This window comes from Pempheris klunzingeri, chromosome 18 (genome assembly GCF_042242105.1).
Source record: "Pempheris klunzingeri isolate RE-2024b chromosome 18, fPemKlu1.hap1, whole genome shotgun sequence".
NCBI lineage: Eukaryota > Metazoa > Chordata > Actinopteri > Acropomatiformes > Pempheridae > Pempheris > Pempheris klunzingeri.
Genome location: NC_092029.1, coordinates 7,161,922 through 7,179,048, shown reverse-complemented (window position 1 = coordinate 7,179,048; position 17,127 = coordinate 7,161,922). Strand labels below are relative to the sequence as shown.

At 42.6% G+C, this 17,127-nt stretch overlaps 2 protein-coding genes across 4 annotated transcripts; both read left to right on the top strand.

Moving 5' to 3' along the window:
• Window positions 1-2,760: 2,760 nt before the first annotated feature.
• LOC139218025 (snake venom vascular endothelial growth factor toxin HF-like) lies at window positions 2,761-7,909 on the top strand. Of its 3 annotated transcripts, XR_011585643.1 has the most exons (8): window positions 2,761-2,870; window positions 4,784-4,817; window positions 4,907-5,103; window positions 5,237-5,313; window positions 5,405-5,434; window positions 5,510-5,578; window positions 7,305-7,596; window positions 7,629-7,909. XR_011585643.1 is itself a non-coding variant. In XM_070849556.1 (7 exons), exons 1-7 carry the CDS (start codon window positions 2,805-2,807, stop codon window positions 7,339-7,341), a joined length of 507 nt encoding a protein of 168 aa, XP_070705657.1. In that variant the 5' UTR covers window positions 2,761-2,804; the 3' UTR covers window positions 7,342-7,909. The 3 variants fall into 3 exon arrangements, 2 of the variants coding, with proteins under 2 accessions (XP_070705657.1, XP_070705655.1); XM_070849556.1 differs by having other exon boundaries at window positions 5,513-5,578; window positions 7,305-7,909; XM_070849554.1 differs by having other exon boundaries at window positions 7,305-7,909.
• Window positions 7,910-9,608: 1,699 nt separating this feature from the next.
• Window positions 9,609-16,683, top strand: cipcb (CLOCK-interacting pacemaker b). The gene is made up of 3 exons (XM_070849022.1): window positions 9,609-9,864; window positions 9,953-10,137; window positions 11,061-16,683. Exons 1-3 carry the CDS (start codon window positions 9,756-9,758, stop codon window positions 12,018-12,020), a joined length of 1,254 nt encoding a protein of 417 aa, XP_070705123.1. The 5' UTR covers window positions 9,609-9,755; the 3' UTR covers window positions 12,021-16,683.
• Window positions 16,684-17,127: the final 444 nt, after the last annotated feature.

Below are 17,127 nucleotides of genomic sequence, written 5' to 3'. Positions count from 1 at the left end.
GTGCAGTGGTACACGTATAATCCATGAAGGGACTGTATGTTCCCCTCATCTATACCAGTGTCCTGAGCTGCGTCCACCAGCTCTTTTCTCTGAGGAGGAGAGAGTGTTGGTGGAGCCAAACTGCACACAGTGTAGGTTATGTCCTTGTTAGGCTAAATTTATTCAAGAAACTCCCAACACACTGTTAAAGTGTGCGTGTCCCAGAATGGAGCTGCATCTGTTTGGCCTTTTGGGTCACATTCATCACTCTGTAGGTCCGTCTAGCTGCTGTGGGCTTGGGAACCAGTAGCGTTACCCACAATGCACCTGCAGCTCAAGACTGGCAAAAAGTGTGGGAAATCAGATTCTAATCACAGGCATAAAAATAGACAAGCCTGTACATGAAGAGGTGTGTATCTGTTCCTTTGAGTGGCAGCAATAAACCTCAGCAAGCCTTATGGTCAAATAAGGTCATTTTCTTAGTGCACATTTAGATGAATAGTTTACTTTCCAGGTTATGTTTCAGTTTCATCTCTTTCCATGTGATGTAAGGTCAGAAAAGATGAAACTCAAGAGGGATTCTTCAGAGGAAAAGAAAAGCTTTGTTTACTGATATGACCATATAACGAAAGACAGTCTTAGGCACATCTGAGGATTTTACAGCAGAGCTGTGTAGTCCCACCTGCTCCAGCTGAGGGAATCCTCATTCTCCCTCGACGGGGACTGGGACTGGAGCATCGGTGTGGTTCCCAGAGACAGGAAGCAGCAGCTGTCCGTCTCAGACTGGGACCCCAGGAGGGGAGGGGAAACCCCGGAAAGTGGGTGAGTCCTGCCTGTAAGGAGCGCTGGCAAACATTCATTAGAAGACCAGGAAGTTCAAAAACAGTTCACACACTCAAATCTGTCTGAGTGTTGGCTCAGTGCTCATGGTGGGCTTTACAGATGTTAAACGATTACTAGACATTATCTGGATTTAGAGATCGCCCTGATAGATTTGGGTTTGAGCCCAGTGCTTTTGTCTTTCTCTGATACCAAGAATATTGCAGAATACTCACTTCGTACATTAATTAACCTCATGCACAAGGGGACATAAACATGACTCTTCCTACATGGGCGCCTCGCTACTCCACCATCACAGCCTGCAAAGACTGAGGGGCGAGAGGAGAGGCGCCATCCGTCTTGCTTATCTCCTTCACGGACAACACACACCGGCCCAATTATCCCATAAATCACACTGGCTGTGAAAACACATCTGAGCCCTCCTAATAAATGTAGGGGCACTGCTGTGCTTGTTATTTACACCCTGCAGAACGAACCAACAAGAATCGTGGCTGGTATCGCTGCACCTGAAAGTAATTTTGGGAAGTGAACATCATCAAGAATCAGCACTAACTGTAAGACAGGTATTGTGTAATAAGAAGTCTTAATTTATAGAGCAGATGTTTATAGAGCTCATGGACACTGAAGATAACAGATATGGTATCTGTAGTAAACACATGATTGTGTGTAAACTTGCCACGATCAGGAATGAAGGAGGGCGCCTCTGACACATTCTGCTCATTCCAGCAGCATCAGTGTTGATAACCAGCGTTTGTGCCAGGCCACAAACTGTGCAGAAGAGCCAAACTGCTTAAACCGGGAATCAGATCCAGAAGTGGACCCAGAGCACCTCTGTGTTGGCTCTTAGTGCAGAGGTGCAGGGATCCCCTGGTACTGTGGACTTACCCTGGCAGACAGCATTTCATAATCATAATCAGGACAAGACAAAAGAACGAGGGCACTTAAAAGCACCATATCAGTGTGTGTCTGTGCAGATGGCAGCCATTGGTTTTCATTCATTTCTGTTAACACTTTGCTGTGCTGTTGAAAGCATGTATGTCTAAAATGTAAACTTTTTATGAGGCATGAAATACATCCCTGTTTCAGCTTTGGAACAGTGTTTCAGATAATCCAGTTGCTTTTTAAATTGTTATTTAGCTTTTGAGAAATCAGAGCTTTTTCGCAACCCACAGAGAAACACCTAATTCATCATTTTAAATGAAAAATTCACCAAAACTCTCACTGAACAGTGACCATAGTATGCAAATCAATTAGTCTGGAAACTTTCTGAAGTTGTATAATCACATCAAGTCTGCACTAATTCTCTCAGTGTTACATTATTGTTGTGTGGGACTGCAGTTTGAATGCAGGTTGACTTGAAAAGTCTGCACTGTGTTACCTCATTAAGATAATGAGACTTTGAGAAAAAAGAATGTACGACATGAGAGTTTCCTCGTAGATTATCATATTGTATAGAAATGAATGGCAACCAATAGCTGCCTGCCAGTGAAGTTCCTAAAGTACAATTGTAGTTTGCAACTTATTATTTATAGTAAAGGGGCTAAAAAAAATAAGAATGTACAGTAGATATGGTATGGATCTGTAACATACTTCATACAGACTTGTGGCAGGAGCACACAAAGGAGATTCACTTGGACAGCAGAACATGACACTAGACACTGATATATTCCTAATTATAGTCATCATTATTTATCTATGCATTAATTATTGTCTGTTTATATCTTACATCATGACCTGACATTTTGGACAGAAATGATAGAGACATTCTGTGGTAACTCACATCATCCTCTCTCTTCTCTTTTCTCTCTCCTGTTGATCATCAGCTGTTCATATATATATCCATGGTGTTTGGTGCGCGCCCTCCATCCCGGCTCGCGCACAGCGGGACTGCGCGCCAATCAAAAGCCGGACCGCTTCAGGACGCTGCTGCTCAGACTTTTTCACTTCAGCCCGGAGGAGAGGGGAGGTGACTTGTCCTCGGAATCATGCAAAGTTTCGCCCGAGTCTCGCATCTCTTATTGGTTCTTCTGCCGCAGCTGCTACCTGCGCAGGTAATGCACATGTTTTACAGGATGTAATGTCATTAAAATCAACTGTTTTTCTAAGTTAAGATGGGAAGTTTCAGGGTTCAGCTGTGGAGAAATGCTTAAATGTGTTATTTATCACGGTATATTTTGCACGTTGAAGCGCGGACTTATTTCTCTGTGAGAGGACACATCTGTTGTGTTCTGGCTGGCTGTGGCCCACCATGAAGACACCATCTGTGTTTAGGGGTTTGGGAATCGTCGTGTTTGCAGCCATGTGCACAGATATTGACTCAGCCAGCCAGCCTCAGATGCAGCTGCTGCATGTTACTGATCCAGGTTCAGACAGTCAGAGTCACCCATTGAAATTCTATGTAGGTGTCTCTCACATGAACTTTTGAAGTCCAGAAAGGAGTACAGATGTGAGTCACCTCAAAATAGATTGAAATGCTTTGTTTGTTTGTTTGTTTTAGCATCCAGAGGACTATTTCATCCATCCACACAGTTCTGCTGTGTTTGAAGGGACACAGCAGTGGGTCAGGGATGGAAATCTTAGTACTGATACAAATGCAATCAGCTTTCATTGTGACTGGTTGGGCTTAATTTAATGTAAAAAAATCAAAACCAGTGCATGTTTTGTAATATAACATTGATGTCCTGCATGTGTAAGGCACAGCGTCAGTAATAAAAGCTAGTTCATTTTTAGGCTGCCATTTTTAAAAATCTATAATGACCACTACATGAATAATTGGTTGCCCTCAGTATGTATCCAAAATGCAGGTTTGCAAATCTCAACAAATTTGAAGAAAAGATCAAATCGGGACCCTGACAGATACTTTGATTTACTAGAATCTCATCATCCCAGATGATACTTTGTTTTTCAGTGTTATAAAAGAGCAAAGCCAATCTTATTTGCCAGGCACTCAATCAAAACATGCATGTTACATTGGAATATCACACGGAGAGAGACAGCAGGAAGGGTGGAGAGAGAGAAAGACACATGAAACCAGTGGATGGAAAAAAATGCCAAGAACAACTCGAACGTCATGCCGTTTTTAATTTTTGGTCATATGCTAATAATTATTGTGCATTGTGCTTTGTGTAAGTTTCAAACTTAGAGGAACAAAAATGGAAAACAAGATAAGGGACAATTAAGCAGTAAAGACTCCGGATTTGGTGCAAACATAAAACAATAAACCTACAAACCTACAATAAAACCTCCTGTTGTCTGTGCTGAGAGGCGTTCCCTGTCTGTGGCATGTGGAAGACAATGTTCCCATCAATGTTCACAGAGCGAGAGGAGAAGAAGAAGATTGTTGATGTTCAAAAGAAGACGAGAGCCAAGATCAACTTTGCTTTCTGCTCAATTTGCCGTTCAGAAATCGGGATCATTGCCATTGAGGGTTTGGAGGCTGGATTGTGAGAACTTAACTAAATTCATGTTGTGCCATGATACTCCACAGTGCTGCCTTTGTTTTAACTGTGTTTATTGTGTGTGAAACTCCCATGAGTAAAAAGAAGCAGCTATTCTTTGCTGTTATTCTTCGCATACTTTGAAGGTTTTCACTCTTGTGATAATAAACCCTCTAGTATTTCAGCAAATTGCGAAATCATGTGTGTTTTTAGTTGTTGCTTGGCTCATCTTACTGCTTTTTTGCTGATTTTCAAACAGGGCGCAGTGGTACTCTCCTGACACCATGCTGCATCACTGTTTTTACTGGACCATTGTGTGTGCACTACTTTTTCTCTGCCACGAGAGGGCGCTCTGCAGCTACTTCTACCATCCTTATTTCTCCTTTTTTATCAGTTTCCGGATTGTATGCAGGTTCTTCCTCATCACAACCTTGTTTGGCATTAATGCTAATACTTTTATTGAATGAAATCGAAGGTTGGTCTCTGTAGATATCAATTTTTAAAATTTTTTTTAATGTATTTTGCAGATTTCACACTCTCCAGTGGATGGTCACTCAACAGGTAAGGGCCATGCTCTTCATTATGTCCCACTGAACAAACATGTCTACTTGCAAATGCTTGAAAGACCAAAGAATGAACTTGTCTTATAGCAATGGCGTTCAGGGAGGTGTGGGCAAAGAGCATGTGCCGGCCCATGGAGCAGTTGGTGGATGTGGAGCAGGAGTACCCTGGAGAAGTGGAGTATATCTACCTGCCTGCTTGTGTTCCACTTTGGCGGTGCTCTGGCTGCTGTGGGGATGAGTACCTGGAGTGCCAGCCTACACTTGAACGCAACGTCACTCTGGAGGTGTAGCATGATGTCTAATCAGAAATGATTTATCGGAAGCACATAAAGGGGAGTGTTTAAAATGCACTTTTGGCTAACATTAAATATGTGATCCTATATTCAGCTTTAGTTTTTCCTTCCCTTTGTTTCTCAGGTGATGAGGATTCATCCCATGACATCTATGCACCATGTGCAGCTCAAATTTGTGGAGCATCAGAGGTGTGAATGCAGGTAAATTACTGATTGTTTCTAATAAATGCCAGATGCTAACAGACATTTTTATAGCACAGCTGATTGCCAATTGTTTTTTCTCCTATTTCAGAGCCCGTCAGCAACTTCTAAATAATAAAAGGTCAGTAGATGAACACTTTCTCTATCAGGCTTTAACACATCGGTATCCTCATTGCTCTTCGCTCTTCCTCCACAGCAGCGGCGAGTCTATCAAGAACAAACCACGAAGGAGGAAACAAAAGAAGACAGCAAACGGCTGTGGCAAGTAAGAGATGGATTGCCCCCTTGTGGGCTACACACACACACACTGTTTCATAATGTTTAGACATTTGTGGCTACATTCATCACCGTTTCCTCCTCACTGTGTGGCTACCAAGGACAGATGGGATTGAATATCACAATATATTGTCTGCTGTGTTGCTCTTCTCTTTGGCAGGCCTGTAATCCAACAGCAACAGAGCATTTGTAGCACAATAATCCAAAGCTGCTGATATTTCCAACCAAGGACTGCCAGTGTAAGAATAACCAAATTCACATATCAGGGGAACAACAAAAAGAATACCACAAAAAAGGAAGGGAAACGAGGGGATCAGTAAAGATTTTGGGGTATTTTCTGTGTTATAACACTGGAGATGAAGGTTCAACTCTGACCAAGGGATAAATCCAAAAAGCAGCCAAATTCAAATTCAATACATGAAAATACCTTTTTGAAGTCGAATCCAAAGGACCCAGGGCACAATCAGACGCATCATTTGACAGACCAATTCAAGAGTTTGGTGTTTTGTTTGTCTTGGACTTCAGTCTTTTCACATACAGATCAAAAGGGCAGCGTGTGTCACAGGTAATCTCTCTGTGCTGCTCTCCCTCTCTTTTATTTGAAAGGGGAAATTGTCGTGAAACCAATTTTGAATTACTTTGTAATGACGTAATAAAGAACGAGATGCCCGAAATAAGTAATAAGTAATGGGCACTGGAAAGGCTCCATTGTGAGGTTTAAACGTTTAAGGCTGCAACCAGAGGGTTATGAAGTGCTTCTGTAAAAAATGCCACCCCACAGACTTTTACATATAGAGATCAGATTAATCAGTATTAAGAATCAAGCAAGGCCTCGTTATCAGCACTGGAAGTGTCACTACTGGCTCAGTAAATGAAGTACGTAAACCTTTCCCTCTTGAGGACTAAGGAACAGCGGTGGAAGCCGGGTCAGCTGTTTGAAGCAGGGACTATAGGCTTTCTACATCTCCTCTGATAAGAAGAAGGGGGAGGGAACATCTTATCCAGCAGCCTTAAAAGAGTTTGAAAGAAATCTATCTGCTGAATCGGCTTCAATAAAAGCCAGACATCGGGGTTGAGGTCATCGTGGGGTAAGGGTGCGTCTGGTGGTGGTCCGCAGATTTCCCCACATTATGTATCAACAGCGTAGTGACCTGTGTGGCCATGTTGCTCTGGCTCCTGTCTGGTCACGCATTCCTTTGTAAACCATTGCTTACCCATGACCTCACAACACCCCCACCCCATCTTTAGCGGTCATGGTACCACACAGTTGCAGAGTTTTTAATTTCTTCCAGCAGATTCAAAATCGTATGACGCCATTAGTGAACAGAAACTGAAATGGAGGAAAGCTTCCCACATAAAACCAGAGGGAACAGACATTGGCTTTGATTGTTTCATGGTGGCTTCATTCACGTTGCTTCTGTTATTCAGAGGGAAATGTCACTTCACACAGAGGCTCAGTCTTAAGGGACCTATAACCCCATGAGCTCCTGAGCCTGTGCCCTGTAGGCTTGCTCTGTGATCCATCCGGCTAAATGTCAAAACCATCATTCGGGTGGAGCTTTGGAGCGCTTTTTAGCACATCAGTGGGTTTCATAATATTAGGTCAACTTGCAATTTGGAACATCTATGGATAAGAAAAATCACAATGTAGACAACTTTACAGATGCTTTTCATAGACATATAGTTCAATTGTTTTTGTATTTTTGTCTTTTCAGGTGCCAGTTGCCTCAAAACAAGATAACTCTTCACTGATTCATGCATCTGTCCAGTTTCATCCTGAGGTGTGACTTTGGAGTGTCGAACAACAGCACATCCGTGAATTGATCGTATCTGACTATTCGTCCTCTGTCCATATATCTTTCCTCATCCAGTGCATCCGTCAGACATCAGGCTCTCCATCTTGTCCATGACACTCTTTTCTTTATTGATGAATTATCAAAAAAACTTCATCTGCTGTGTTATAACAGACTAAAATCAATGTCCATTTGAGATTTTAAAAACCTAGTTGTTTTTGAGTGAGGGACATGGGATACAACCAGATTCAGAATAATGGGTGTAATGCTGTGAGGGTGTTGCCAGGGGAAAGGATTAAGGCCTTGATGTGTTCACTGATTAACTGTCAGATCAATGGCAACTTTCACAGAAAGGCCACAGACCTTCTCTATGACTGCATGTTCATTGTGACTCTTGCAGTGGGATCCCTGTTATAATCCGAAACATATTCTTTGCACAGCTACACTGACAAAATACATCATCTTGTGTGACTTTCTTGTTTTTTAACTCTGCCTAATTATGGGACGTGACAAGTCCATGAAATAAAATGCACCCAAAATACAAGGATCGTCTGTGTTATCTACTTTTTTGTGTTTGGGATGGGTGATATGTGAGGACACTGAGCTTTTTATCGGTCACGACTCTGTAGTAGCACTGTTAACAAAGCACAGTGGGTTACTGTTATCCTTTGATCTGTATTAGGTTTCACAGCCTTTCAGAGACATGTGAGACGACAGAGGTGTGGTTAGATTTACAGCCAATATTCATCACATCATACGAAACTTTAGAGGACAATAGCCTTGCTAGACAACTTTGTGAATGATTTAAATAAACCCTACTTGGGTTTTGTTTATAGATTTCAAATGAGGGCCATCAGATACTGTAGCTACTATGACTGTATACATTTCTATGACAGTATATAAAACGGCCTATTATGCAGCTCTTAGTGTGTTATAAGTTGTCTTTTGTGGTTGTTTTCTCTTCCTAGGCATGCACGCACACTTTCTTCACCCTCCATTTGTGTTATTGCAGGCATGGAAACGAACAGTAAGAGCACAAGTGCTTAAGATCAACATGCATGCACGTGAACGAGGACGTTTTGTACCGTGGGGGAGTGTTGTGTTTACTTCTTCAAACGTGCAGCACAGCAGACTTGCTCTGCTTGGGTTAACGTTAGGCCAAGCGGGCTGTTATGTAATACACAAGAACATTACTCTTTACACACCTCACGTCACCGGGGTTCCCATAAGAGATGCTGGCGCTGTACAGTACACATCCCAACAGCACGGCGTACACAATGTCCTTAACTTGCCACACATTTGGCCTGGGTCACGTTTTTCAGCTGCTGCCCGCGCCGACCAATCAGAAGCCAGGAAAGCTACCAGGTGGGCGGGCATAGCAGCGTAAAGAATGTGACGTATGTGGTACTCCAGACAGCGCTCCGCCCTTAACTGCCAAATATGGCAGAGCGGCTCTAACGAATATCCTGTCCTTAGCATTTTTTCGCCGTCCAGAAACAAACGCCTGGAGAAAACCAAAGGCGCTCAAGTCGACCACAGCCTACTTTTCCGTTTTGACGCTCTCGGGGGACAATTAACCCGCCATCGTTAGCGGCTGTTGCCACCGTGCTCTGCATGTGACCGAGCGGACTGGGAGGGGCGCTCTGTCTCGTGTGTTGTACCGTGGAACACTGAGTCCCAGTCAGCGTAGCAGCAGCGGCCACACCAGCGGGCGACAGCACACACGACGATCCGTCTGTGAGCTCGTATCCCGCGTCCTCGGAGACAGCGTCGTAGGAGCAAGCAGTAAGGACAAAGTACGCCTGTTTTTCTGCGTTTCCCAGACGTTTTTTGGAGCTTTTGTACCCAGACTGCTGTTTACTTGGTGTCAGTTGACGCTGCGACGTCAGCTTTGCCATCAGCCGTTAAATTAACATTAGCGTTAGCTAACTGATGTTGCCAACTAGTGCTGAGTTTAACTGTGTGTTGGACTTTTTAAGAGTTAATTTGCCTTCAGCAAACTTAGCTAGGCCGCCATTAATCATATGTTATAACTACTTCAGTTAACTACCTTTCCTTTTCGTTTTCATTTTCAAAATTGGCTAACGTTTGTGTCACAGTAGACCAATTAGCCTCATCCTAACTATCTTCATAGTTTCAGCTATCTTAATACTGTAATAACGGTACTTTCTACTATATTTTTTCTACAACAGTTATGATTTTTGGTGTGTTTTTCAATTTTCAGTGCGCAACTCCATATTCAGTCATTGATGTGAAAAGAGGATCCATTCAGTGTTGTTTGAAAATGGCACCCAGCTTTTAATGTGCTGATATATTTGCTGTCAGAGACTGTCGAAGCAAGGACATTCATTGTCAGTACAGCAGGAAAGCGAGATGAGCACCAAGAGGAAGGCAGAGAGTCACTCAAGGCCAGCAAACAGACCTCGCATTATGAAGTCTGGAAACTCCCGGGCTGATTCAGAAAGAGACTCCGGATTCTCAGGTTCGATCTTGTTCCTTCCACTATTTTATTATAAGGTATCACTTCATTATTATCCTTATTTGATGTTACTCTTCTTCCTGGTTTATAGATGCAAGCTCGGAGCACATGAGCACAGTGGATGCCACAGACTATGAGGATTCACCCCGCCTTGTTGCACAGCAGGGGCCACAGACTTCTGGCTCGGGTCCCCAGCCCTCTCAGCTGGCTGTGGTCAGAAGCTCCTACTCCAACCTCTCTCCCATGATCATCATGAACAACGTCCTCCTGAAGCAGGTATGATGCTGCTGCACAGCACGAACTTAACTATTCTAACAAGAATCTGAGTTTGTATGTGTGGATCAACTCGTTCTCTGCTTCCAGTCAGGTTCAGCCCTCATCCTTTTAACCTCAGGCAGTCGTATAAGCAGGTCACAACAGGAAAGTTGTGGTCCAGTTTTAGTTGTGCCTGTGTTTAACTCGAGTGTCTTCACAGTCTAATCACAGCTGCCTGGAATATGTCACCTAAAAAAGACTGACCATTCACACAAGGTTGAGACTATTTGCAGAGAAAAAGCAGAACTGTAAAAGTAAAGTTGAAGTAGCACAAAAGTTAATGCAGATTTCATTAAATAATGAAAATAGGAAAAAACATCAGACAGTGAAAACTAAGACAGCAGCTTTCTTTTTGAGTGTATTTTATTGGTAACTGGTAACCCCATTTTGACTTCAGCTGTCACATGAATGGGTCAAATGCAGGTTGAACATGTGGTCAGTAGACCCGTTTCATACGCCAGTCCCCAAAAAGAGGATTAGCTATCGCAGAACAACTGTTCAAGTTGATATGTAGCCATGAAAAAATGTGTGGGGAGTTGTGTTGAAACTAATACTGACAGTTAATCAACAGAGAAAATATTGAAATCCTTATAACTATTGATTGTTGTAGTCATTTGTCAAGTAGTAAGTAATCAATTTTAGCTGGAGTATCTGCCTCCTGGAAAATTGCGTTGGGTACTGTATTTACCATTTAATAGACTAAATGATTAACTGGCACAGTGTGTGCTTGGTTGTTCTTATTTTGCATTGGAAGAGTTCTCAGCTCTCCAATTTTGAATTCCTTTTCACTGTGTGTCATTGTAAACAATGAAAAAGAGGTTTAAATGGGCACGTCTGTGTGGGGGACACACTCTCTAAAGCTCTCAATTTTGTTGCATTTACAGCCTGGAGATAATCCTTCTTCTCTGAAGCCCTGGGGGTTTAGTCCCACTGTGGAGGTGGTTCAGCCTGTGGTGCAGCAGCCTCAGGTGGTCTTCCTTCAGCCTGTAGTCTCTCGTCAAGCTTCCCCTGCCTCCAAAGAGTCCTCCTCTAGACATCGACGCCCTAAGAAGTATCTTCCAATCCTGAAATCATACCCCAAGATCGCTCCACACCCTGGAGACAGCTCAAGTTCCTCAGGGAGAGGAACTGCTTCCTCATCTTCCTCCACCTCCTCCTCCTCTTCTTACTCCCCATCCTCTGCTTCAGGGTCAGAGAGAGGCAGTAGTTTGACCTCCAGCCACCGAGAACACTGTCAGAGAGAGAAGCAGCAGAGAAGTCAGCGTGCAGGTGCCACTGACCCTGGCTCAACCACTCCCAGTCTCCCTGCTAGCCCTATCAGTATGTCTCCTCTGCCACAGAGCCGACTTTCTCTCCACACAACAGAAGCTGGCACCAGCTTTAGTCCTGCCAGCGAGAGGCCTTCATCAACCGTCAGCCAGACAGAGGTTACCACCTCCTTGTCTTTCACTCACACCACTTGCTCCAACAGCCACACACTCCCTGTTCCTCTGGGCACCACCCAAGAGAGCAGCTCACCGGGCCAACATCAGCAGACCGACACTGAGACTGAGACTGAGACTGAGAATGATGCTAATGTAAAGAGGAAGCGCTTCTATAACACTTACAACATCCTGAGCAATTCTGGCCTGCTTGGCATCGCACTCCGCACCAAGGAGCTCCATCGGCAGAACCGCCGCAGCCAGAACGACCTAGACCAGCTCAAAGAAGACACAGACCTCTTCCTTCAGGCTCTGTGGAGCGGTGACACCAGCATCTGTGTTAAACTGCAGGCCAGACTTCAGGAGGAAGACAGAGAGAAAGAGAAGGAGATAGCTGCTCACACCAGCTTAAAGGCAGATTAGACCTAGACTAGACTAATGTTAGTAATCCCGTAGTCTGAGATGGCATGGGAAGGCCAGGGTTGGGGGTTGCAGCGTGCAGAGACAGATGGACCGAAAGTAATGTGCTCTATAATACACCCCCATTCCCAGACTCTCTCATACAGACAGTGTGCTGTGGCCTACATTTTGGCTGCCTTAGGGCCCTGACACACCAAGCCGACCTCAAAAATTTAGTGAAGGTAAAGACTTTTTGTTGCCTCATGTCTTCTGTTACAATTTGCAACTCAGTGTAAGACTAGCAGCAGTCTGGTGACCAGCTGACCTCCAACCAGCACATATGTGCTGCTCCTGTGTGAGAGGAAACATTTCAGTCAGCAGTCTGTACTTGTAATCCAGGCTAGTAGACCTGTGGTCAAGCCATTAGTGAAGTAGTCGTCAATGGTTATGATATTAATTTAATTATTTAAAATTTTTTTGTGAGGAATAAGAAAATGGTTTGCGACCCCGAGCTGAGAAAGAATGAGCCTTTATAATAGAAATGCACACACAAAGTGGGCTTCCTGTTAATGATTCTGAATGTGTCAGAACAAGCATTGAGACCAGCCATGAAAACGTGACTGACTGAGTGTCGTCACTTCCTGTGTCTGTCGTTTCAAAATAAATGTCCTCTAGGTATCATGCACGGTACAGCTGTATAGGTTTTATTTTAATTATGACAAGGTGTAGGTCCTGAAGGGAGCTTGAGGCTTGTCTGAAGATTCTCAGTCATCCAGGTCATAGTTGTGTCCTTAGGAGTTGAGCAAAAGTCAAGTCTTTTGACTTGACTTGTTGAACCTTTTGACTTTTTTGTTGAATCTTTGACTTTTGACCTTTGCTCAACTCCGAAGGAAGAGCTTGAGGCTTGTTTCATTTTTTTTTTTTTTTTTCTGTGACCAGCTGAGCAAAGAAAACTCGGTCGACTGAGACTCTTCTCATCGATTACTGTTTGGTCGACTCGTAGGGGACAGCCCTAAGCGAAGCAAACTGCACTACTATTTTTTGCCACAGAATTTGTGAAAATAATCTCACTATATGCTCAGATTATGAATTGGGAATATCATTATATCTCCCTTAAAACTGTGGTCTTTAGACTGTGTTAAAGAAGAAGGTGGTGGATGTGGGAAAACCACACCAAATATGTGAAATCACAGATTTGCTAGGTCAGTCAGAGAGCCCTCTCTAATCGTCTCCATGGCTGATTCAACAAGCTCGTCCCATTAGCCACAGAGAAGGTCTGACTAGTGCTATCAGCGAAGGACATGCTGTAGCTGTCAGCTTGGTGTGTCGGGGACCTACGGCGAAACAAGGCCAGAACCACAGCTCACTGTTCTGCCACAGCGAATCTCTCCCACTAAAACGGCCTCTCTGCTGCACAGAATCCTTTCATTCATTGGCAATCAAGACCCAAAAGCCCCGAGAGGTTTGGATCAAAGGCATGAAAGGGTAAACAAATATAAAACTTTTACTAAATGCACAGTACAGGCTCAGAATCTGAAAGCTTGATTAAAACCCTTAATCAAGACTGGATATTTAAACTTCAATGTCAGTAAACTACTCATTCTGAGTTAGGGTGATGTTTCTGTTTTCGGTTGTGTTTCATCATTTGTGGTATTTCCAGTTAAGAGTTAAAGTGTGTACATGAACCTGAAAACTTTAATGCAGCGGTTACAATAACGTAAATATTCTCATGCCACATTGTTTGCATGCAGAGCCTTTCGCCAGTCTGCACCTTTTCAATAGACTAACGTGCCTGAAGTGTCTTTTTAGTTCCTGCTGCATTTTAAAACTTGATGTGGAAGATTTGGCACGACACGTCGATGGCCTCGACGTTAGCATTCCCATCACGTTGATGGCAGCTGTAATACAGGGCAAACTGGCTGGAAGTAAAGCTCTTAACAGCCATTTAGATTCTTCCCTGACACCATCCCAGCGCAAAGGGTGCTTCCTGTAGATCAACCATATTTATCAGTGACTTGTATCTATGTTCTGTCAAATGTTTGTGTTTTTTTTATTATGTACACGTGGATGTAATTTAACGTGGCAATGTTATCTAACTTAAGTGCAGACTTTTTCTATTTTAAGTTCATTTCTGAATGTGTGAAATATTCATTGGGTGAAACTTTTTTGTCCTTTTTTTTCTCTTAACACAACCATCAAGTCGGACTTCTTGATGAAGACTGGTTGTTGTGCATCAACTTTGGGCCTCATAAATCCAGATTTTTATTTTCAGTGGACACAGGGAGTCTGACTATTACAACGTCCAGATTAGGAACAGTTGTGCAGTTTTGTGATGCTTTATTTTACTTCTTTTTTTTTATGTTTATAAATGATGGCCTTAATATCCAAACCCAGTATATGTCACAGAACTTTGCACTAAAATAATAAAAAAGGAGCTCTCAGAATTTAATGGCAGCTATGGCAGCTCATTAAGGCAGACTGCAGGTCTCTTTGTTTAAGTTACAGTACTTGAAGTGTGAGGCAACATTAGCTCACAACCGTAGACGATCCCTGTAGTAGCAGTGCACAGCATTTATTTTGTCAGATTTTTGTATTAACTAGCAGTTTCTGCTGTATTAAACCAGTTTTGCATTTTCTGTTTTTAACTACATACTATTTGATGTGATGATAATGTGCTTGCTGTGCTAATGTTGATGAATATCTCCATTAAGGGATGATTTACAGTCGACTCTTGCAGTCTCACTGTGTGAACATTAATAGAGTCGTGTCGGGCCATGTATGCTGCCATGAACTGAGCAGAAGCCTTTGTCACACAAACTCAGACGTTTGGATTCTTTTGTGACTGAACTGTTGGCGTTCTGCAAATAACATCACATCTGTCTTTGTTGCATATCAGTTTTTAAAGGGACCGGAGGGCACTGATTAACTTTCAGCTTTTATTTTGTAAACAGACAAAACTCCACTGTTGAACTGTTTTGTACTCGGGGAAAATTATTAATAGAGAAGAATTTGTGTGTTTTTTTTTTTTTTTAACTTACTTTGGCTCCAAGTAAAATTCCTGACTTGTGTAGATCTCTTATCTGCTTTCCAGTACATCTTAAATGAGCTCCTTGTGTCTTGTCGCCATAACAAATGTGGTTCAAGCTAATGAGCGACGCCAAACTGGCTCTGACTGCACAGACAGAGACGGACATTGTAGACCCGTCCAGTTGACCCACAATTCATTTATGATGGGTTTTTTTTTTGTGGTGTGTTAAAGGTGCATGTTTAGCAGACATAAAAATAGAAGTTGCAGAAATAATTGAATTTCTTCCGCGCCATGACCTAGACATGCATCTTACAAGTATGTAAACCTCATGACCTCACTTGTAAATCTATTTAGATTTTAAATCGGTGTTTCAAAAGCCACCTGCGAGTTCATAGCAAAATAGGTTTTGATGCATAGAAAAGAAAACACACGGCTGTAATATGCGCGCTGTTGTCCCTGCAGTAGACCGGTCATTTGTTTTAATACCACTTGTCCTTAATGAAGGCCTTATCGAGACACTCGAGCCAGGACAGCAGCAAGATCGCTGGAACTATTTTGGTCTTTTGGCCAAAAATAAATGCCTCTGTGTGTGAGAGAGAGCTCGTTTTACAGCAGATTTGAGACCCCACCATTGCTAATTTTCTTTTCCTTCATTTCTTTTACTAATAATACACCTCACACATTTACCTAAACTCTAAATTTATAATTATTACAGAATCAATTTGAATTCTTTCGTCGACCCCGTCCTCATCAATCAGCTGCACAGAGTTTGTTTTTCTTTCCTAACGAGTGAAAATGGTTTGATGGACTCTGATATTGGTTCATAGTAAAATGTCAAAAAGTTTTGGCTGAAAGTAGCACAACAACGCCGGTCAGGTCCATCTTTTTGAAGCTGCCGTCAGCTACCACGTCACATTTATTTATTAGAGGGTGGCTAAGTTTGTTTCTGTTTACGTGGATCCACACTGCTGTCTCTCTCTCTCTCCCGGATCCTGTCCGTGTGATTTTGACTATTGCCTGAACTAAGTGGAACCACGAGTCTCTGATTTCTCTGTTATATATGCTAAATGCTGTGTCATGGATTGTTACTGCCGTTGTCTTGACAAGATCGTGTTATGTGGCTGCAATTTTTCAACTTTGAGTTCACTGAAAAAGAGTAAAGACTTTTTTTTGTTATTGTTGTACAGTGGCACTGGATTTTGAGTTTTTCATCTAAATGTTGGCAGCTTTGTTGCCTCAGTGCATTTCAGTCTGCCTTCTTTCATTTTAAAGATGCTGGACATGTTTGTGTAAAGGATTGTGATTTTGTTTCAGCCGTAGTAATAATGGACAGAATGATCATCAGCCCAAATAATTCCTTTTCGTAGAATTAGGCAGACTGAATGTAATGTGGCTCGCTGGCAGTCTTTTTTTGCTATTCTAAAAATGTAGATGCAGACAGTTGTCGAAATCCTCATGGGACTGTGGAGGATTCACCAAAACATCTGTTTCATGTCTTACAGTTGAAAAACCACTGAGGACATAGAACTTACTTCAGTTACAGCAGATCAATAAAATACAACTAAACGTGGGTTCGATGTGACGTATCTTTAGGGCTCTTTTTGTACATTTTAAGCTAGAGACTCATTGCTTGTGTAATAAATGTCATTCCAAAAGGTGTGTTCTTGTTTAGTGTGGTGTTATTCGCCTCATTTCTACACTGACTGAGGAGGAGCACTAAGTTTTTAGTCTCGGACAGAGGTGAGAGAAAGGAGGACTGAAGTGTCTATTTTTGGAGTTGTTCATACACCTCTATCATCACACTAGCCCACTGAGAGGAAGACTGTGATTAGACAGAAATGTGTGTTTGATACAAACAGTGTGAACAATGTGAGGATTTTGCAAACATGAGATCACACTTCAGGAGCTATAAAGTCTGTTATGCCTCTGCAGTCTTATTGAAAGTTTATTATCTCCACCAGAGAGGTCGTGTTTAGGGTGCTGATGGTTTTTCTGTGTCAGCAGGATTACAGAAACACCACTGGCCTCTATTATTCAGTTTTCATGAAACTTGGTGGAAGGATGTCACTGTACCTCCGCCAGTGTGAAGATCCTGTATATCCT